The 16,461-nt window shown below is 47.5% G+C and overlaps 2 protein-coding genes across 2 annotated transcripts; one reads left to right on the top strand and one right to left on the bottom strand.

Annotated features, from left to right (window-relative positions):
* The first annotated feature begins 11,691 nt into the window (after positions 1–11,691).
* cfd (complement factor D (adipsin)) lies at positions 11,692–13,677 on the top strand. The gene is made up of 5 exons (XM_037486510.2): positions 11,692–11,817; positions 12,076–12,232; positions 12,432–12,573; positions 12,705–12,995; positions 13,160–13,677. Exons 1-5 carry the CDS (start codon positions 11,754–11,756, stop codon positions 13,337–13,339), a joined length of 834 nt encoding a protein of 277 aa, XP_037342407.2. The 5' UTR covers positions 11,692–11,753; the 3' UTR covers positions 13,340–13,677.
* LOC119227877 (uncharacterized) lies at positions 13,639–15,632 on the bottom strand. The gene is made up of 4 exons (XM_062557395.1): positions 14,807–15,632; positions 14,594–14,726; positions 14,108–14,548; positions 13,639–13,687 (listed from the first exon to the last, which is right to left on the bottom strand). Exons 1-4 carry the CDS (start codon positions 15,630–15,632, stop codon positions 13,639–13,641), a joined length of 1,449 nt encoding a protein of 482 aa, XP_062413379.1.
* Between the last annotated feature and the right edge of the window lie 829 nt (positions 15,633–16,461).

Genomic DNA, 16,461 nt, shown 5'->3' with positions numbered 1-16,461 from the left:
GTGTCGTTCTAAAGTTGATCAAACGAGGGGGGGGGGGCAGAGGGCAGGCTCCTGGTGAACCTGCGCAGAAAGGGGCCCCTCGCCGGGCTTGTTGTGTTGTTGAGGATTTGTTGTATTTGTTGTGACAGCAGCACACGTCATGTGACTTCATAAAGCGATGTTGCTGCTGGGTGAAAGTCGCGAAGAGTAAAGGGGAGGGTTTTACACACCTGGTTTCAATCTGAAACTACGTGGTGGAAACCTGCAAGCCATCGGCTTCACTGACTCTTCCAATCACAAGCAGATGTTTACAGATGTTTCACCTGTTCAATCGACCGATTGTATGCAAATGTCGGAGCATGCGCGAAGACGTCTTTGTCTGCGGGAGCCCGTTCTTCCGGGCGCTCGCCTGTCACTGGCTGGGTTTCCTTTTTTTCGTGACTCAGCTTTTTAAATTATAGAGAGGGAATAAAAAAAAAACACGCCATCACTCGATGTCGAGGTGAGTAAAACGCGTGTTCTGACATCAAGTGTTAGAACACAATGTGCGCAAATATTTTTGTTCTCTGGATCTCTGTTGTTGTTGCTCAGCTCGGAGAAGACAGCTGCCCCCCCCCCCGCCACCCCCACCATGTCGTTACATCGGATCCCTTTATTACAGAGGATCCCAGCAGTGATGGAAATAACCTGTCGTCGTGGGCCAGGTAGCTCGACAGGCCATAAATCAAAGCAGCGTGGGGGGGGGACAAACAAGTAGTGTAAAGAGAGAGAGGGAGGGAGGCAGATGAAGAAGCAAGAACAAGAGCCGACAGGGCCTCATGGACGTCAACGTGGAACAACACGCTGACCATGTGATCAGAAAAAAGTTCCCCTTCTAATTCCTATCTTTTCTCCTGCACTTCGTCGGCGTGGTTCAGGTGCATTGTGGGTAGACCGGGCTTAAAATAAATCACAGAAGTCACAAACAGCACAAAACTAACCAGCTGAGGTCAAGAGTCATCTTTGCCATTTCTATCATTACACTAGATTTTATAAACTAAACTTGGTTTTAGCAGGTATTCCGTCAAGAAGATCTGACCTCCACGGTGCCGCCAAACGCCAAAAGTGGAGTCAAGTCTCACGGTGCACCACCTGTCCTCCGCCTTCCCCTCGCCGATGCTTGCACACAGTCAGTACACATGCGCTCAGAGAGAGAGAGAGTCTGGTATTGTGACGTGATTAAAAGATGATTTGCTCCTCCTGGATTTCGGGTGATTCGTCTCGGAGGGGGTTAAATTCCTTGTGGTGTTGCCGAACAATCCTGCCTCTGTTTCTGCTCCTGAGTTATGGCTGATTGGGTGTGATTGGGTAATTATGATTGTGCAAACCAAAGGGGGCGGAACGATCTCTGTGATCTCCGCGCGCTTCACGTCGATTAGCCGTTTCGATGCTGCGCAGCGAGAGGACAGAAGTCAAGTGTTTTGGAGAATCCCGTGTTTCTGAGGATGGGATCCAGGCCCGAGACGGGAAGGAGGAGCGGGTCATCCACCCAACCACAACATGTGTTGTTTCTCCTCCCTAGTGACCGTCTGAGTGTGACCATGTGGGTGATTTCTAATGACCCGTTCCCCTCTATCAAAAAGGTTCAGCCAAGTCAGTCAACTACACATAACATGTCTGAGGTCAGGGGGAGGATCTCGCTCATGGGTCAAAGAAACCGAGCGTGACTAAAGGTAGTCGACAAAGGTACGCACACCTCAACCTCCGGTGCGTGTTCCTGTCCGTCCTTCCGCATGAAGACGCATCACGCGGCGCGTCCTGAGACCTGGGGTGTACGGAGGAAAGCAGATCAACCCGCTCTCGTGAGAAGGTTCACCTTCCACCTACAGACAGAAGTCCAGAGCTCCTCCATCAACTGTTTTCGCCATTTCATCGAATCCATCAACCACAACAAAAACTAACCTCGGTATCGGATGTGTGTTTTGGTGTTGTGATTCAGTTTTGTTTTTTTTATTCGTTTGTTTGCTTTGAATGGGCTCCAGCTGTGAGGACGATCCGTCGGAGAAGAGGAACCCGGGGGGGGGAGCCGTACTCATCGCTCCCATCAGGAGACACCAGCACAAAGGCCCCATTGTTTACCTTAAGTGCTTTCAGCATTCACATGTCTGTTACCATTTGGACTGCAAGCTTCACCTCCTTTAGAGCCCATCCCCGGGGGGGTGGGGGGGGGGTGGGGGGAACAGGTGGATGTCATAGGTGCGTCGTCTCGCTCACACACACCCACCCACCAGGAGACACGGGCATTCATTGTTAAAGGGGTTCCATCAGCGAGAAACGCTTGGCTTTGCTCCCCCTTTATCTGCATCACGGCGCCCAATCGATGTTTTCTCTGGGCACGTGACGCTTGACGGGGGGGGGGGTGGGGGGGGGGGCGTCGGCGCCCTGCATTCCTACACAAAGCGCTTTGTTTTGGTGCTAATTACACGGCGGGCAAAGGCAGATTCTCCCCCCCCCCTCCCTGTTTCTTCCACCTCTCCGCGGGCGACAGTTATTGACAATGGGCCCCCGCCTCGCCATAAACTCCCGAGGCCCTCGATCGAGCGGCTTCCAACGTCAACATCGCTTCAAACGGATTCCGGTTTGAAGCTTTGACAACTGTAACTACGTTCAGCGATTAGTCCCCGACTCGTCCAAAGGAAAGAGACGGGAGGGATTCTCCACATTGGGTCCTTCGTGTGTTAACCGATTCTACAGGTGTGTGTGTGTGTGTGTGTGTGCCGGGTCAGATCTCAACAGTTCGACAGTCGCTTCAGATAAAATGACACACTTTATTTATGAAGGGCTTTTTAACGCGTGTGTGTGTGTGTGTGTGCGTTAGTGTTTCTGTGTGACTCTCAATCTGGATCTGAGGGTCGTTGGAGAGGGGTCAGCGCCTGTGAGCGACCCGTAACCGCGTGGGGGAAGGGGGGGGGGGGGGGGGGCGCTCTCCTCTGACCGCCGCCGCCTGCATCCATCACTTAGTCACACCACCTTCAAAGGAGGCAGCGCACATCAAAGGAACACCTTCAGCATCCGGGCCAGTCCAACTGTTCAAATACGGGGGGGGGGAGGGGTCCACACGATTGTGGAGAGGTTTCTGAGTGAAATTCTGAAGAAATCAAAGAAATCAGGTGAAGCCGATGTGCTACGAACACAGCAGAAGAAGAAGAAGAAGTCACCTCGGCCTTATGACAGTTTATGATGTGATGAAGTGAGTGAGAAACTCATGTTTCATGTGACATGTCCGATAGGAGCCGCTGATGCAGAGCAGCACGTTGGATAGTTGCACCTCATTGACCCCCCCCCCCCGAACATCAGACGTGGTTGCTGCTGTTAGATCGAACACCCTGACCCCTCCCTCAACAAACGGAGCCCGCCTGGTATTATACTTTCAGAACTTCAGATTCATGCAATACATCAGTATTCTCTTTTCACCGAGTCATATCTATCATTTGATCCACCCCCAACGGCCCAAACACTCCCAGTTAAGTGAAGGCAAAGCATTGACAGCTTCCAATAGATTCATCTTCCCCTCACTGACAGCTGCTCTCCTCCCTCTGACACACACACACACACACACACACGCACAGCGTAGGTGTCACACTGTCAGAGCAGCACTGGGAGCAGCTTCTGGCCTCAGAGTGCAGGTGGTCCGAGTCTGAATCTGCGTAAATTACATCGTCTGAAAACCTCACTTTCACGACGTGTTCAGACGAGGCTCGAGGCAGCAGATCGCTCCTCTCTCTCTCTCTCTCTCCTCTCTCTCTCTCTCTCTCTCTCTCTCGCTCTTCTCTGCATGCTCGTGTTCCCTCCTTCTTTTCTTTGTTTGGTTTGATCTGCGTTTCTATTGTTTTCATTTTTCTTCCTGTTTAATAAAAAGCTGCTTCATCTGTGCCACCTCAAATTGCGTCATGATGAAACATGACGAGTCCAACGGATGAAAATATGAGATTAGTCAAGTGGGCGGAGTCAGGGCTTCGAAAGCCATTGGTTTGTGGTTCTGGAACGTGGGGTTTGGCATTTTTTGCCGCCGCCATCTTGGTTTTTTGGAACCAGAAGTGACCCAAGTGGGGGGCGGGTAGGGGGGTTCAACGATTTAAGACCTGTCGCAACAAGGTTGTACAACAAGGTTCTTGTAGTTATTGTAATTAAGAAAACATATTCATGTATTCATTAATATCCAATACAGTACAAATCCTTAGAAAGACCATAATAAATATTCATGTGTTCTCAACCCCCCCCCCCCTTTTACCTGCAGCTCCTTCTGAAACATCAGTTATGTATTCAGGGATTAATATCTACTCCCTCCCAGCCGATCACAGATGCATCTGTTTCCGCGGTGGACGTGTTCTTGTGGGAACGTCTCTTCAGCTCTGTGGGACCTTCTCACCGGGCTCCCTGGGTGAACAAACAAAGCGAGCGCCGGGCCCCCCCCCCCCCACCCGGGGGACAAAAGGCAGGCTTAGGGGCGAGGCGAGGAGGAGTCGGGCGGATCAAGGAGCGATGTGGGAAAGGTGGAATCTCCCGGCGATCCTCCTGGGACCACCGCCGGGAAGAGAGCGACGTCAGATCCGCAGGAATCAGCCTTCTCCTGGGAAACAAGGAGGCTTCCACACACACACACACACAGACACACACACACAGATACACACACACGGCGTTGAATAACCTAAAGTACGCTTTTGCACTTTTTACCATTCGTGAGAAAACAAGCTGATGGGCTTCTCACACATTGGAACTTGTACAGTCTCACAGTCACTCTGAGAATTATTCACCACCAACGTCACACATTTCATCCTCTGATGGGAAAATCACAACAAACACGCTCACACTGACTTGAATTTAATAGATGCTTTGTACCAGCAGCTGCATTTGAAAATAGACATATTCCAACAACATGCACTTTTGGACAATTGCCTCCATGGTTACTTTTTGTGAAAGTTGAACAAATATATAACATTTTGGGAATTTTCTCTACAGAGAAATAACAGACAATATCGGTAATGGTGCTTTTATTATAGATGTAGAAATACACCTAGATATATATGGATCTATATCTATGTAGATACATATACATATGTTTATAAAAAAATAAATAAAACACACAAAGCATCATACGTCCTATTTCCAATATCATAAATAGGGTTTTACCTACCATTATATCCTCCCCATTGTATTGACCGTGCGGCCCCCACATTGTGGGAGGTGAAACTAAACAATAATGAACTGTCTCCCATCGCCTAATATCTATATTTGTGTTTATTTCTGGAAAACAACAAAACGCAAGCCACTTCAACAAATGTCTACAAATGCATTTAGGAAATGCACATAAAACCTGCAGCTGTTTTCCAACCGCAGAATTAAAGTGAAAAGAAAGACATTAATAATTATAATAACGAGTGTAATGCTTGTAATATTAAAACTATTCATGTACAAATATTATAATATGTGATAATTATAATGAATTCAAGAACAATCATCATCATTATTGAGTTTGAATAACTTTTTTTATATTTATTAAGATATTATTTAGATAAATACATCAATGTTATAACACTAATAATAACATATTAATAATGGCTACTGACTCATTTAAGTGAACTTGCCATAGAAATATTGATGAAAACGAGCTACTCTGTGAACAAGCAGAGGGGGGGGGGATTTAATGTTTCCAGTTTATTGTAGAAAGACCTTAAAATATGGTTTATCTTAGAAAAACAATCACTAAGGATATAATAAACTTAGAGAAATTATTATCGTTATGTTCTTGTTATTAATGACTTCATTGGTTTGGCCAGTAAGCAGAATGTGGCCCCTTAACTGAAATGTGTTAAGTAAAGATTATGGGGAAAAGCATCATCAGGCACCATCATTATTTTCCATGGTTTCCCATGGGGTGGGGGGGACAAACATACACACCTTTTACGGCTGTGTTTTTCAAATTGAAAATACAGGCTGTCACGTTTGTGAAATGGCGCTGAGGGAAACGGGAGCGTGAGGAGTACCAGTCTGTGGGACCCCGGCCTGCAGTAAGAGGAGAGATTAGAGAGATTAGAGTTAAAGACCATCTCGTCCTGTGGAGCCCCTTCTAAACACCGGCTCCCATCAGAAGGGCCCCGACCCACGGAGGAAACAGCAGAGATTAGACCCGTTTAACAGTAATCCCCCTCCTCTGGAGCAACGCCAGCCCGGAGCAGCCGACCCCCGCTCCACTGCAGAGATCAGCAGGGGCTACGAGTCTGCATGTTGAACAGGAGTCAAAGCTTTACAACCACTGACCAGAAGTCAAAACTTACAACCACTCACCAGGAGTCAAAACTTTACAACCACTGACCAGGAGTCAAAGCTTTACAACCACTGAGCAGAGTCAAAGCTTTACAACCACTGACCAGGAGTCAAACCTTTACAACCGCTGACCAGAGTCAAACCTTTACAACCACTGACCAGGAGTCAAACCTTTACAACCGCTGACCAGAGTCAAACCTTTACAACCACTGACCAGAAGTCAAAACTTACAACCACTCACCAGGAGTCAAAGCTTTACAACCACTGAGCAGAGTCAAACCTTTACAACCGCTGACCAGAGTCAAACCTTTACAACCACTGACCATGAGTCAAACCTTTACAACAGCTGACCAGGAATCAAAGCTTTACAACCACTGGACACGAGTCAAAGCTTTACAACAACTGAACAGGAGTCAAAGCTTTACAACAGCTGAACAGGAGTCAACGCTTTACGACAGCTGACCAGGAGTCAAAGCTTTACAACAGCTGACCAGAGTCAAACCTTTACAACCACTGACCAGGAGTCAAACCTTTACAACAGCTGACCAGAGTCAAACCTTTACAACCACTGACCAGAAGTCAAAACTTACAACCACTCACCAGGAGTCAAAGCTTTACAACCACTGAGCAGAGTCAAACCTTTACAACCGCTGACCAGAGTCAAACCTTTACAACCACTGACCAGGAGTCAAACCTTTACAACAGCTGACCAGGAATCAAAGCTTTACAACCACTGGACACGAGTCAAAGTTTTACAACAGCTGACCAGGAGTCAAAGCTTTACAACAGCTGAACAGGAGTCAAACCTTTACAACAGCTGACCAGGAATCAAAGCTTTACAACCACTGGACAGGAGTCAAAGTTTTACAACAACTGAACAGGAGTCAACGCTTTACAACAGCTGAACAGGAGTCAACACTTTACGACAGCTGACCAGGAGTCAAAGCTTTACAACAGCTGACCAGGAGTCACCGCTTTACGACAGCTGACCAGGAGTCAAAGCTTTACAACAGCTGACCAGGAGTCAACGCTTTACGACAGCTGACCAGGAGTCAACGCTTTACGACAGCTGACCAGAGTCAAAGCTTTAAAACCACTGACCAGGAGTCAAAGCTTTACAACAGCTGACCAGGAGTCAAGCCTTTTCAACAGCTCAGGGTAATTTCCGTCGCTGGGCTTGAAGCAGTTAAGATGCTTTTGGTTACCTTGGCTCTGACCCGTTGTTTAAAGTGACTGTGCTAAAAGGCCACTATGAATCAATTAGAAGAATTTAGTTGCAGAATTGGAATATAGTATTTACAGCTGTGTTTTCATTAGTTCCCCTGAGACTGAGACATTCAGATCGACGAAAAAGAGCGATGGTCCTTTTCTTAGTCCTTTGCTTTTCTGTTACTTGCAGGCCCCTGTAGTTCTGCTCGGTGCGGGAGCAGTGGAAGTCATACAGTCTGTCGTGAGCTGCAACTTCTCTGGTGCACCAGAGAGTCACCTTCATTTGAATAGTTGGTTAATAGATTGAATGATGAATGATATTTCTGCAAATATAATCAAAGCTTTTATAGTATATATGAAGTTGAAGCACATTTTACAGTTGATGTATTATTGTAAATGTGATGGGTAGAGCTCTCCCCCCTCCCCCTGCCTGTTTGGCCACACCACCTTAATTGGTGATGCCTAACAGGTGTGACCAGGTGCTCTTTAAATGGAAGCTTTTGCCCCACTAGAGCTAGAGGGGGGCTTGCTGTAGGTCTCCCACGGCATAGGCATAGGCATAGGCATAGGCATAGGCATAGGCATAGGCATAGGCATAGGCATAGGCATAGGCATAGGCATAGGCACAGCACTCGCCACGTGCGGATGGGCTTGAGCGGAATCTAGAGGTATGTCAGGGGTTTTCTGTTTTCTGTTTTAATATGCTCCTTTAGCAGTGAAATGTTTATTGGTGTTATTTACCTTTTCTTTCTTTTGTACAGGAAATGATCAGGTGGTGCAACGCTGAGCCTGGTCACTGCTGTTTTTGCCTTTGATTTAAAATAGATTATGGTTACCCGGATTATGTAGTATCTTTGATTATGAATTGTTAATTTGTTTTCTTTCTGGGTTAGTGTCTTTGCTTTGTCCTACATAAACAACCATTACTGTGCCCTATACTGGGGGTCCCTTTAATGCCAGTGCAGGTGGGCATATAGTAGGCCTACAGGGGGTGGCTCACGAGGTGGAAGGCCCTTTCAGTTTATTTTGCTTGTTTGCTGTGTTTTAATTCTTTTTGATTTGCTGTGTTTTCTTTCCTTTGACCTGGTGGTGGCCCCCTGGTCCCCTTTCACTCCCCCGCCCCTGTGGGCCTCAAGAAGTCACCTTGTACTGGTAGGGTACCCCAGTATAGTAATCCTTTTTCAAAGCATAGATTATATTTTGCCATAAAACCAACCAATGTTTTTGGATTGATTATTCCTTTTCTTTTAAATATTAAACCTACTTGTAAATAAAAAAAACATTGTTACAAAACTGGAACTTCACCTCTCTGCTCCCTTTCTTTTCATTACAACTGATATTCTTTGGGTGAGAGTCCCAAAGTGACGTTGTCACCCTTGTGACCAGGCGAACGGCCGCCCCGGTTACATAAATTTAGTGTAATAAAGTTTAGTTGTGCACCAATAGGGATCGGAAAATGCTCGATGGTTCCTTTGAATTCCCTAAATGAATAGTTTAACATGCAGCCAGACTGATAGATTTGTGTTGTTGATGGATTTACAACCTGCTTTCTGATTCATGGTCTGAGAATGACAGTCAGAGCTCGCAATGAGCGAGCGAGGATGGAAAGAGAGAGAGAGTAATGAAATATTTAGAAAACAAAGTGGAAAATGAGTCCAATAACTGGTTCAGTGCCAGACCACACAGATGTATGAACAGATATGGATCGGTGCGCACACACTATCACATGGAAGAGACGGGCAAAGACACACACGCCGCATACCTGGATGGGTGGCCCTGGTTGCTCGAGGCTTCGGTGGTAGTTGTAAATCATCTCCATGGCAACAACAAACCTGCTCGGATGGCGATTCAAAGTCTGATACAGAGCAGCTGCCACGTGACGAACCTTTATATTTGTTCTGCACGGTGGAAAACACATGATATGTGCATTAATTCATTACTGGAAATCTAGAAGATGAATTAGCTGCAAACAGTGTTGTTGGAATTACTCACAGATGCTGGTTAATCCGTTTTACGGCTGAATGAACTCCTCATGCTCATCATTGAGGTGGATACACATGTTTCAACCTATCATTTCTAAATTGTTGTGTTCCTCCTGACTTGTAATTGTGCGTACATGAGTCACGATTTAATTGGCGAGGAGTAGAAAAATGTTATGAGAGATATTATTTCCCCACTTTACGGTAATGGGACCGCGGGATCATCGCAAGGTCGAACCCTCAGAGCGGTAACTTTAATTTTCATTACTTGTTTCTCTCCTTTAGATCCATAGTGGTGTAAAATTGTCATCCAGTTTAGTCAAAAGATTGTGACACATCATATGTTGTGTTTACGTTTCATCGTCATTTACTGTTAATTTGACCTTTCAGCAACGCATTGACTATTTATGTCAAAAGTAAACCTTCTCTTTAACTTTGATGAACGTGTTTTTTTCTTCCTGTCAGTACTTGTCTCGGCCTGCGGAGGGCGCTAAAGGTCTAGAATTAGAAAAAAAGCTGTTCTGACCGTCAGTTTGACATTGCTTCAGTACTACTATTTTAAATTTTCCCTCAAAATTCTGTATATGATACTAATTTAGGGAATAATGCTAGTGTTCCATTTTTGTAATCTAACATTTATTATAACGTGAGGGAATTATTGAACACATTATGGCACAGCAGGCCACCACATTATTCAATCATATCATAAACAAATCATATTCCAATAACAGTGAATAAAAACATGCATTTAATAAAATTATCTAATTTAGAGGAAAGAGATCCAAATACAGCAATAATATCCTCAACTCTTGGATTACTAAGATATTGATTTGGGCGTCTTTAACCAAATGTAATTATACATCCAATCCACCAAAAATGATGTACATTGTTTATGTTACACTGAACTACAGTTTATTGTAATTCCGGCCTGTAGTTTCTAATGGTAAAAGTGAACAACAGCAAAAAGGCTGCTTTGGCACTGAGGAAAGCATAAATCATTGTTGACAGGACCTCCAATCTAAAGGAATCACCAGGTGCAACAGACCTTTGCTGAAATAAACCTGCATCGCTCCATCGCCCTCGATAACGTAGTTAAGTTCTCAATCCTCCTGCTCCCCTTCATGCAGCCCCTCCATCCAGAATCTAATCGGACCAACTCTTCATTTCCCACAACAACAGCAATATTTCTTAACCAGTCCACAACAGGATTATTCCGTCCACGCAGCTCTCGAAAGGACAAACGATTCCCACAGCAGAAACAACAGGGTGGGTAGAGTTCCTGTGTGAGAAGCAGTGGACAGCAGGTGAAGCCAGGTGGAGGAGAAGAGTCCTTCCCACTGAGGGCGAGATGTAGGCAGGACAAGACGTCCTCCTGACTCCAGAGTTGACCAGCAGACTCCTCGGAGGTCGTTCTTCAGGTTCACCCACCTCCGGTCTCCTGCAGACTGACTGCAGGCCACATTAAGCTTTGGTCTTCACCTCCTTGTGCTTGTTACAAGTTTCAGAACTAAAGATTTAAACAACAAGGGGGCCTCCAAACTGTTTTTTGTTCCACTTTCCAACTGACTGACTCAGCTGAAGGTCATTTAATTCCACATGTTTTCTTTTTCTAGAAATTAAAGCTGCTTTTTATTTAGAGTTTTCACCCAAGATCCAAGAAGTCTCCATAATCATTTTTTCTGAAATGATGTCAAAGAAACGCTGGTTACCGTCAATAAGGGATCGTTTTTGATTGATGACACGTTGCAGGAAGCTGTTTAAGGATGTGCGCGTTCCGTAATGCACCGTGTGATGTTTTTGCAGCATGCAGTACAAAGCTTATCATCCTATTGTAATATAGCAGGTTGGCTGTGTTCCACCGTGTCCTGCTGGATCCATGGGAAGAGGAGAAGAGGTCCTCTCCTTGTTCTGTGATTAAGTGCACAAGGTCAGTGTGGGTTCAACCAAATCTCAGCATTATGTAACTATAACACATGAAATAAAGGGTGAAACTGTGTTAACTGTTTCTACTCAATGAGTGAGTTCCTCTCCAATAATGAAACATGTGCATCTCGGATCGAAACTACACCGAAATAAACACCTAAATGCGTGTGTGTGTGTGTGTGTTTCCACTCCACACAACGTAAACCAGCCGCTTTCCTGTTTTTCTCTCCAGGAGTCGTGGGAGGGGGGGAGTGTGTGTGTGTGTGGATGGGGCGGGGGGGGGGGGGGGTGATTCATGTGTCCTTCCCGTGGAAGCCTTTAAAAGCGGCCGCTGCTCATGGCTTACGTCGAGCCGACATCATGGAGTCACACAGAGACCTTCTGGTGACTGCTGCTGTTTTCCTCTTCGCCCTCATTTCACACAGTGAGTTTCTTATTTATTTATTAGGGAGCATTGTGTCCCTAATATATACATATATATATATATATATATATATGTATATATTAGGTACATTATTGCACAGAAGTTTGGATGACAAAGTTTCCTTAATTTCAAATGCTACAATGCCCCGTCACCATGAAAATAAGTGTCTAGTTACCTTCTGCAGGACGATGTGACTCATCACGGTCCAAATGCAGGAGGCACGGACTGGAAAGCTTTGTCTCTTCTTGCGTCCTCCAGGCGAGGGCATCCTCGGAGGCAGAGAGGCGGCGCCTCACTCTCGGCCCTACATGGCCTCCATCCAGGTGCTGGAAGGAGAGGAGATGAAACACGAGTGTGGAGGGTTTGTGATCGCCGATCAATGGGTGATGACTGCGGTCCACTGCCTGCCGACGGGGTGAGGCAACCTTTTTTAAGTTTTTATTTATTTTTTATTTATTACGTTTTAAATATTTATGCATGTGTGAGAGCTGAGCTGAGATTGTGATTGCAAACACTTTTTTCTTTCTGTTCTGCATCAAAAGATGCATTCTTAGCATTATCTTTTGTAAACGATGTCATTGTAACCCCTGTTTATGACTGTGCCCGATCCACAGGCCGAATGGAAGGAAGGTGGTGCTGGGAGTCCATTCTCTGAGCGAGCCCGAACAGACCAAGCAGACCTTTGATATTCTGGAACTTCACAATCACCCTGACTTCAAAGAGTTAAATTACGATAATGACATTGCATTAATTAAGGTATTTGTTCGAAGTCATTGTTCCAAAATGGTACCAAAACGTAAATTGTGACATTGCTGTGTTTTGGGCCAACCAATGAGCTCCATGGATCATGAACTAAAGCAGATCCACCCTCCGCGTGTCTGCTGCAGCTGGATCGTCCATTCAGCGCCACTGAAGCCGTCAAAGCGGTGCAGTTCCTGAGGGCCGGCGGCACGAACCCCGTAACGGGTGCAGAGGTGGAGACGGCCGGGTGGGGGTCCCTGGATAACCTGGGGTCCCGACCCGACAAGCTCAAGGAGGTGGTCGTTGAGGTGTTCAGCCCGGATCTGTGCGGACGCAGTGACCACTACGGGGAGAAGTTCACCGACAACATGATGTGTGCCCACAGAGTTTGTCCCAGACCCTGCAGACAAGCTCAGAAGAAGGAGGACAGCTGTGACGTGAGTTCCTTCTCCAAGAGGCTCAACCAAGTTGTGATGACGTTGTGATTGTCTGTACTCAAAGAATGCAAAGGGGGTGGGGGGGGGGGGGGGGGGGTGGGGGGGAGGGGGGAGACGTTAAGGTCCCGTTCAAGTGCCTCTTCTCGCCTCCTCTCGTCTCTCAGGGCGACTCCGGGGGCCCTCTGCTCTACAACGGCACCGCGGTGGGCATCACTTCCAACGGAGGGCAGAAGTGTGGCCAGGTCAGGAAGCCCGGAGTTTACACGATCATCTCCCGATACAGCGAGTGGATCGACAGCACCATGGCCCCCCGGCCGGAGCCAACGCCGGAGCAACGCCGGTGAAAAACGCCAGCCGTGGAGACCCCCCCCAGTACGGGGCCACGCTACCACCCAACTATACGGACATGTAGCCATCACCTCGAAAAGGAATCAATGAAACGCGGCTTATCGAATCAGCTGTTTACTCTGCAATGAAATAAAGTACAAGTACAAAGAAACTGTTACGTAGTAATAGTAGTAATGCAATTTAATTTCTTTTAACTTTATGGTTGCAGTGTGATAGTATTGTTCCTATTCAGTTTGATTGCATAATAAAGGCACATTATAGCACGGTTATACTTCTACATTTAATAAAAGAACTTTCAGACAAACAATCTTGTCTTCATGCAGTTGAGTCCGTGTGTTGTGCATCTGAAGGATGACCGTAAAGAACCGTTATGCAGTCAAGATATCTACAAGCAGAGCTGGTAAAAGTCCCCCCCCCCCCCCCCTGCTGCCTGCAGATGAACAACAATAATCCTTCATGTTTCGGCTCCTCTTTCACACCACCCCCGATTTGTTACACCCACAGAGCAAACTCATTTTTAAAAACCTTCAGCGTATTTGTTATTTTTCTCTAATGAATGGATGAATATGCCATGCACATATTTTACATATTAGCTTTAAATGCCATCTTTTGAACAAATGATACAATCTCACATTTAATCCCATTGTACCGGTGTTAGAGCTCGGCCCCCTCAGGCATCTCTTAACAAGTAAATCCCCTCTAAAGCCCCCTCTTTCCTCTCCCCAAACGCCTTCCTCCTCTCCTGCAGCTCCTGCACGGGGAACCTCCGGCTCGTGTAGGAGCGTCCTCCGTGCGAGGCCACCAGCTTGTCCATCCCTGAGAGCAGGTCCCTCACCTGAGGGTAGCTCACGGCATTCTGGGACTGCGAAAGGTTCAGCTCGTAGAAGCGGCTGCCGCACTTGCGGATGAGATCCCGCAGGGCGGCGTGGGCTCCGGCCACGTGGTCGTTGATGGCCTGAGGCCTGCGCCGGTCGCCGTCCAGGCGAACGAGGAGGACCACGGCGTGCTCCGCCAGGTCTCGCCCGAAGATCCTCTGCAGGTGCCCGAGCATCTGGCACTCGCCCTGGGTGAAGCGCTCCACCTGCAGCACCAGCAGGAAGACGTGGGGTCCAGGCAAGGACAAAGCCAGGCAGTCCTTGACCAGCTCCAGATGTTCCACCCCGTCCTCGTCCCACAGCTCGGGGGTGTCCACCAGGATGAGTCGCCTCCCGGCCGCGGACACCTCTTTTTTTTAACAAAACGAGGTGGGCTGAGGGGGTTCGGGGGCGGACTCATCGGTCGAGTACTGGTTGCCTGCCCTCTTCAGGATGAGATTCAGGGCGGAGGACTTGCCGCTGCCAGAAAGACCCAACAAGATGGCCGACATCTTCCTTGTATCGTTATCTTCAAGTCAGGGAAGGAAAGGGCAACCAAATTATTGGTGACCGAAGGCAGACAGCGTAGCTGTAAACGTGGCGTCTTACCATCGGTGGCTGTGGTGTGGATCTGCAGCATGGCCCCGTGGCTCATCACCGCCTCCTCCAGGCTCTCCCTCTTGGTCTCGTGTTGCCTTTTTCCCGCCGACTCCCTCTTTCGTTCCTCGGCCTGTCTCGCCTTCAGCTCCTCCATCTCCTTGGCCCTCCTCGCCTCTTGCTGTTGGACGCGTTGCTTGAACGCCCGCTCCTGCTCCCCCGCCTCGTGCGCCTTCCGTCTCAGGATCTGCATGGCCGAGTCTTCCGTGCTCCTCCTCCTGGCTTCGGTCAGCATGGCCTCCGTGTAGCCCGCCACGCCGTTCTCGCCCAGCACGCGGTCCTGCATCTTGAGTAGAGCGCCCAGCCCGTTTTGGGCTGCGGACGACGTGATCCTGCAGTACCTTCCGTCGCACACGTTCAGCAGCTCCAGGAGGGCGTCGTCCAGTGTGTCGGCGACCTTGGCGTCTTCCAGAGAGATGACTATCAGGTACCTCAAAGCCTCCGCTCCGAAGTGGGCCTGCAGGGTCTCCACCATTCTTCTCTCCCTCGCGGTGTAATGGGCGCCTTGGATCAGCAGCAGAAATGTGGTGACTCCATCTGTGCAGGACTTGAAGCTGGCATCTATCGCCCACCTGAGGCCGTCCTCCGCCGTGTCTTGTTTCAGGTCTTCAAAAAGCAACGTGGCCGTGCGACCGTCCAGCGCCACGTCACAGACCTGGTTTGGCCCCAGAGAACTGAAGGTCAAGCTGACTTGCTTGTCCTCCGACGACCCGCGCTGCAAAGCCTTCAAAGAGGACCATAGCTCCACGGTGGACATGACCACCATCATCTGCCTCATGCTTGTTTTTCCCTCTGCCAAACAACACAGTGATGACTCGTCAATGACATGTGATCATATTAAAGAAATCCCAGATAAAAAACTATATTTTAACATTAACACTTTTCCAACGCATCTGTTCATTTCAGGCCTCCCAATCACCATCGTGCATGCACTGAATATGTAGGAGAAGACAAAATAATGAATGTATTACTTACTGTGCGACATGTCTGCAGCAGGTGCTTCTACGGGTCTTCTTTAAGATGCTTGTTAGCTCAAGAGAACGCCTGAAACTGGATTGTCTGGCTCTGACACAAAGTATTATGAGGGCTAAAGAAAAGAAGATGCTTCCTGGTCACAACGGTTTCTCGTGTGAACAGGAGTTTTGCTCTGAAGGAAGTACATTCCACAAGTGGGAATGAAAAGGCCGCTTGTTCCAAGCTTCATAACATCATGCTTGAGTTCTTCAGAAGATCTCTGCTCACTATTGTTGCTTTACTTACTGAAACTCGTTTTGCACTATAAACCAATAATCTTTAGCAAACATCCGTGCAAAACCAGAACACTCTCTTTTCTCCACAAGGACTCGCCCCCACATACACACACGCAAACAAACAGCCTTTCGGCCCTGTAACAGTTGGTGAGTTACGTGAGTCTCCATAATACAACTTTTAAAATTGCAGTGCCTGCAACAATTTTGTTCCAGGCTCAAGTGGCAGAGTCCTTGGGAAAGATACTGAGCCCCATCGCTGTGTGAGTGTGCGTGAAGGGGCATCGAGTTGCATCCTTGAGCAGCTTGGCACCTTGTATGGTAGCCTCTGCCATCAGTGTATGAATGGAGGGAATGTTG

The sequence above is a fragment of the Pungitius pungitius genome, chromosome 14 (genome assembly GCF_949316345.1).
Source record: "Pungitius pungitius chromosome 14, fPunPun2.1, whole genome shotgun sequence".
Taxonomy (NCBI): Eukaryota; Metazoa; Chordata; class Actinopteri; order Perciformes; family Gasterosteidae; genus Pungitius; species Pungitius pungitius.
Note: the sequence above shows the minus strand (reverse complement) of the source record. Positions and strands in the feature narration are given on the sequence as shown.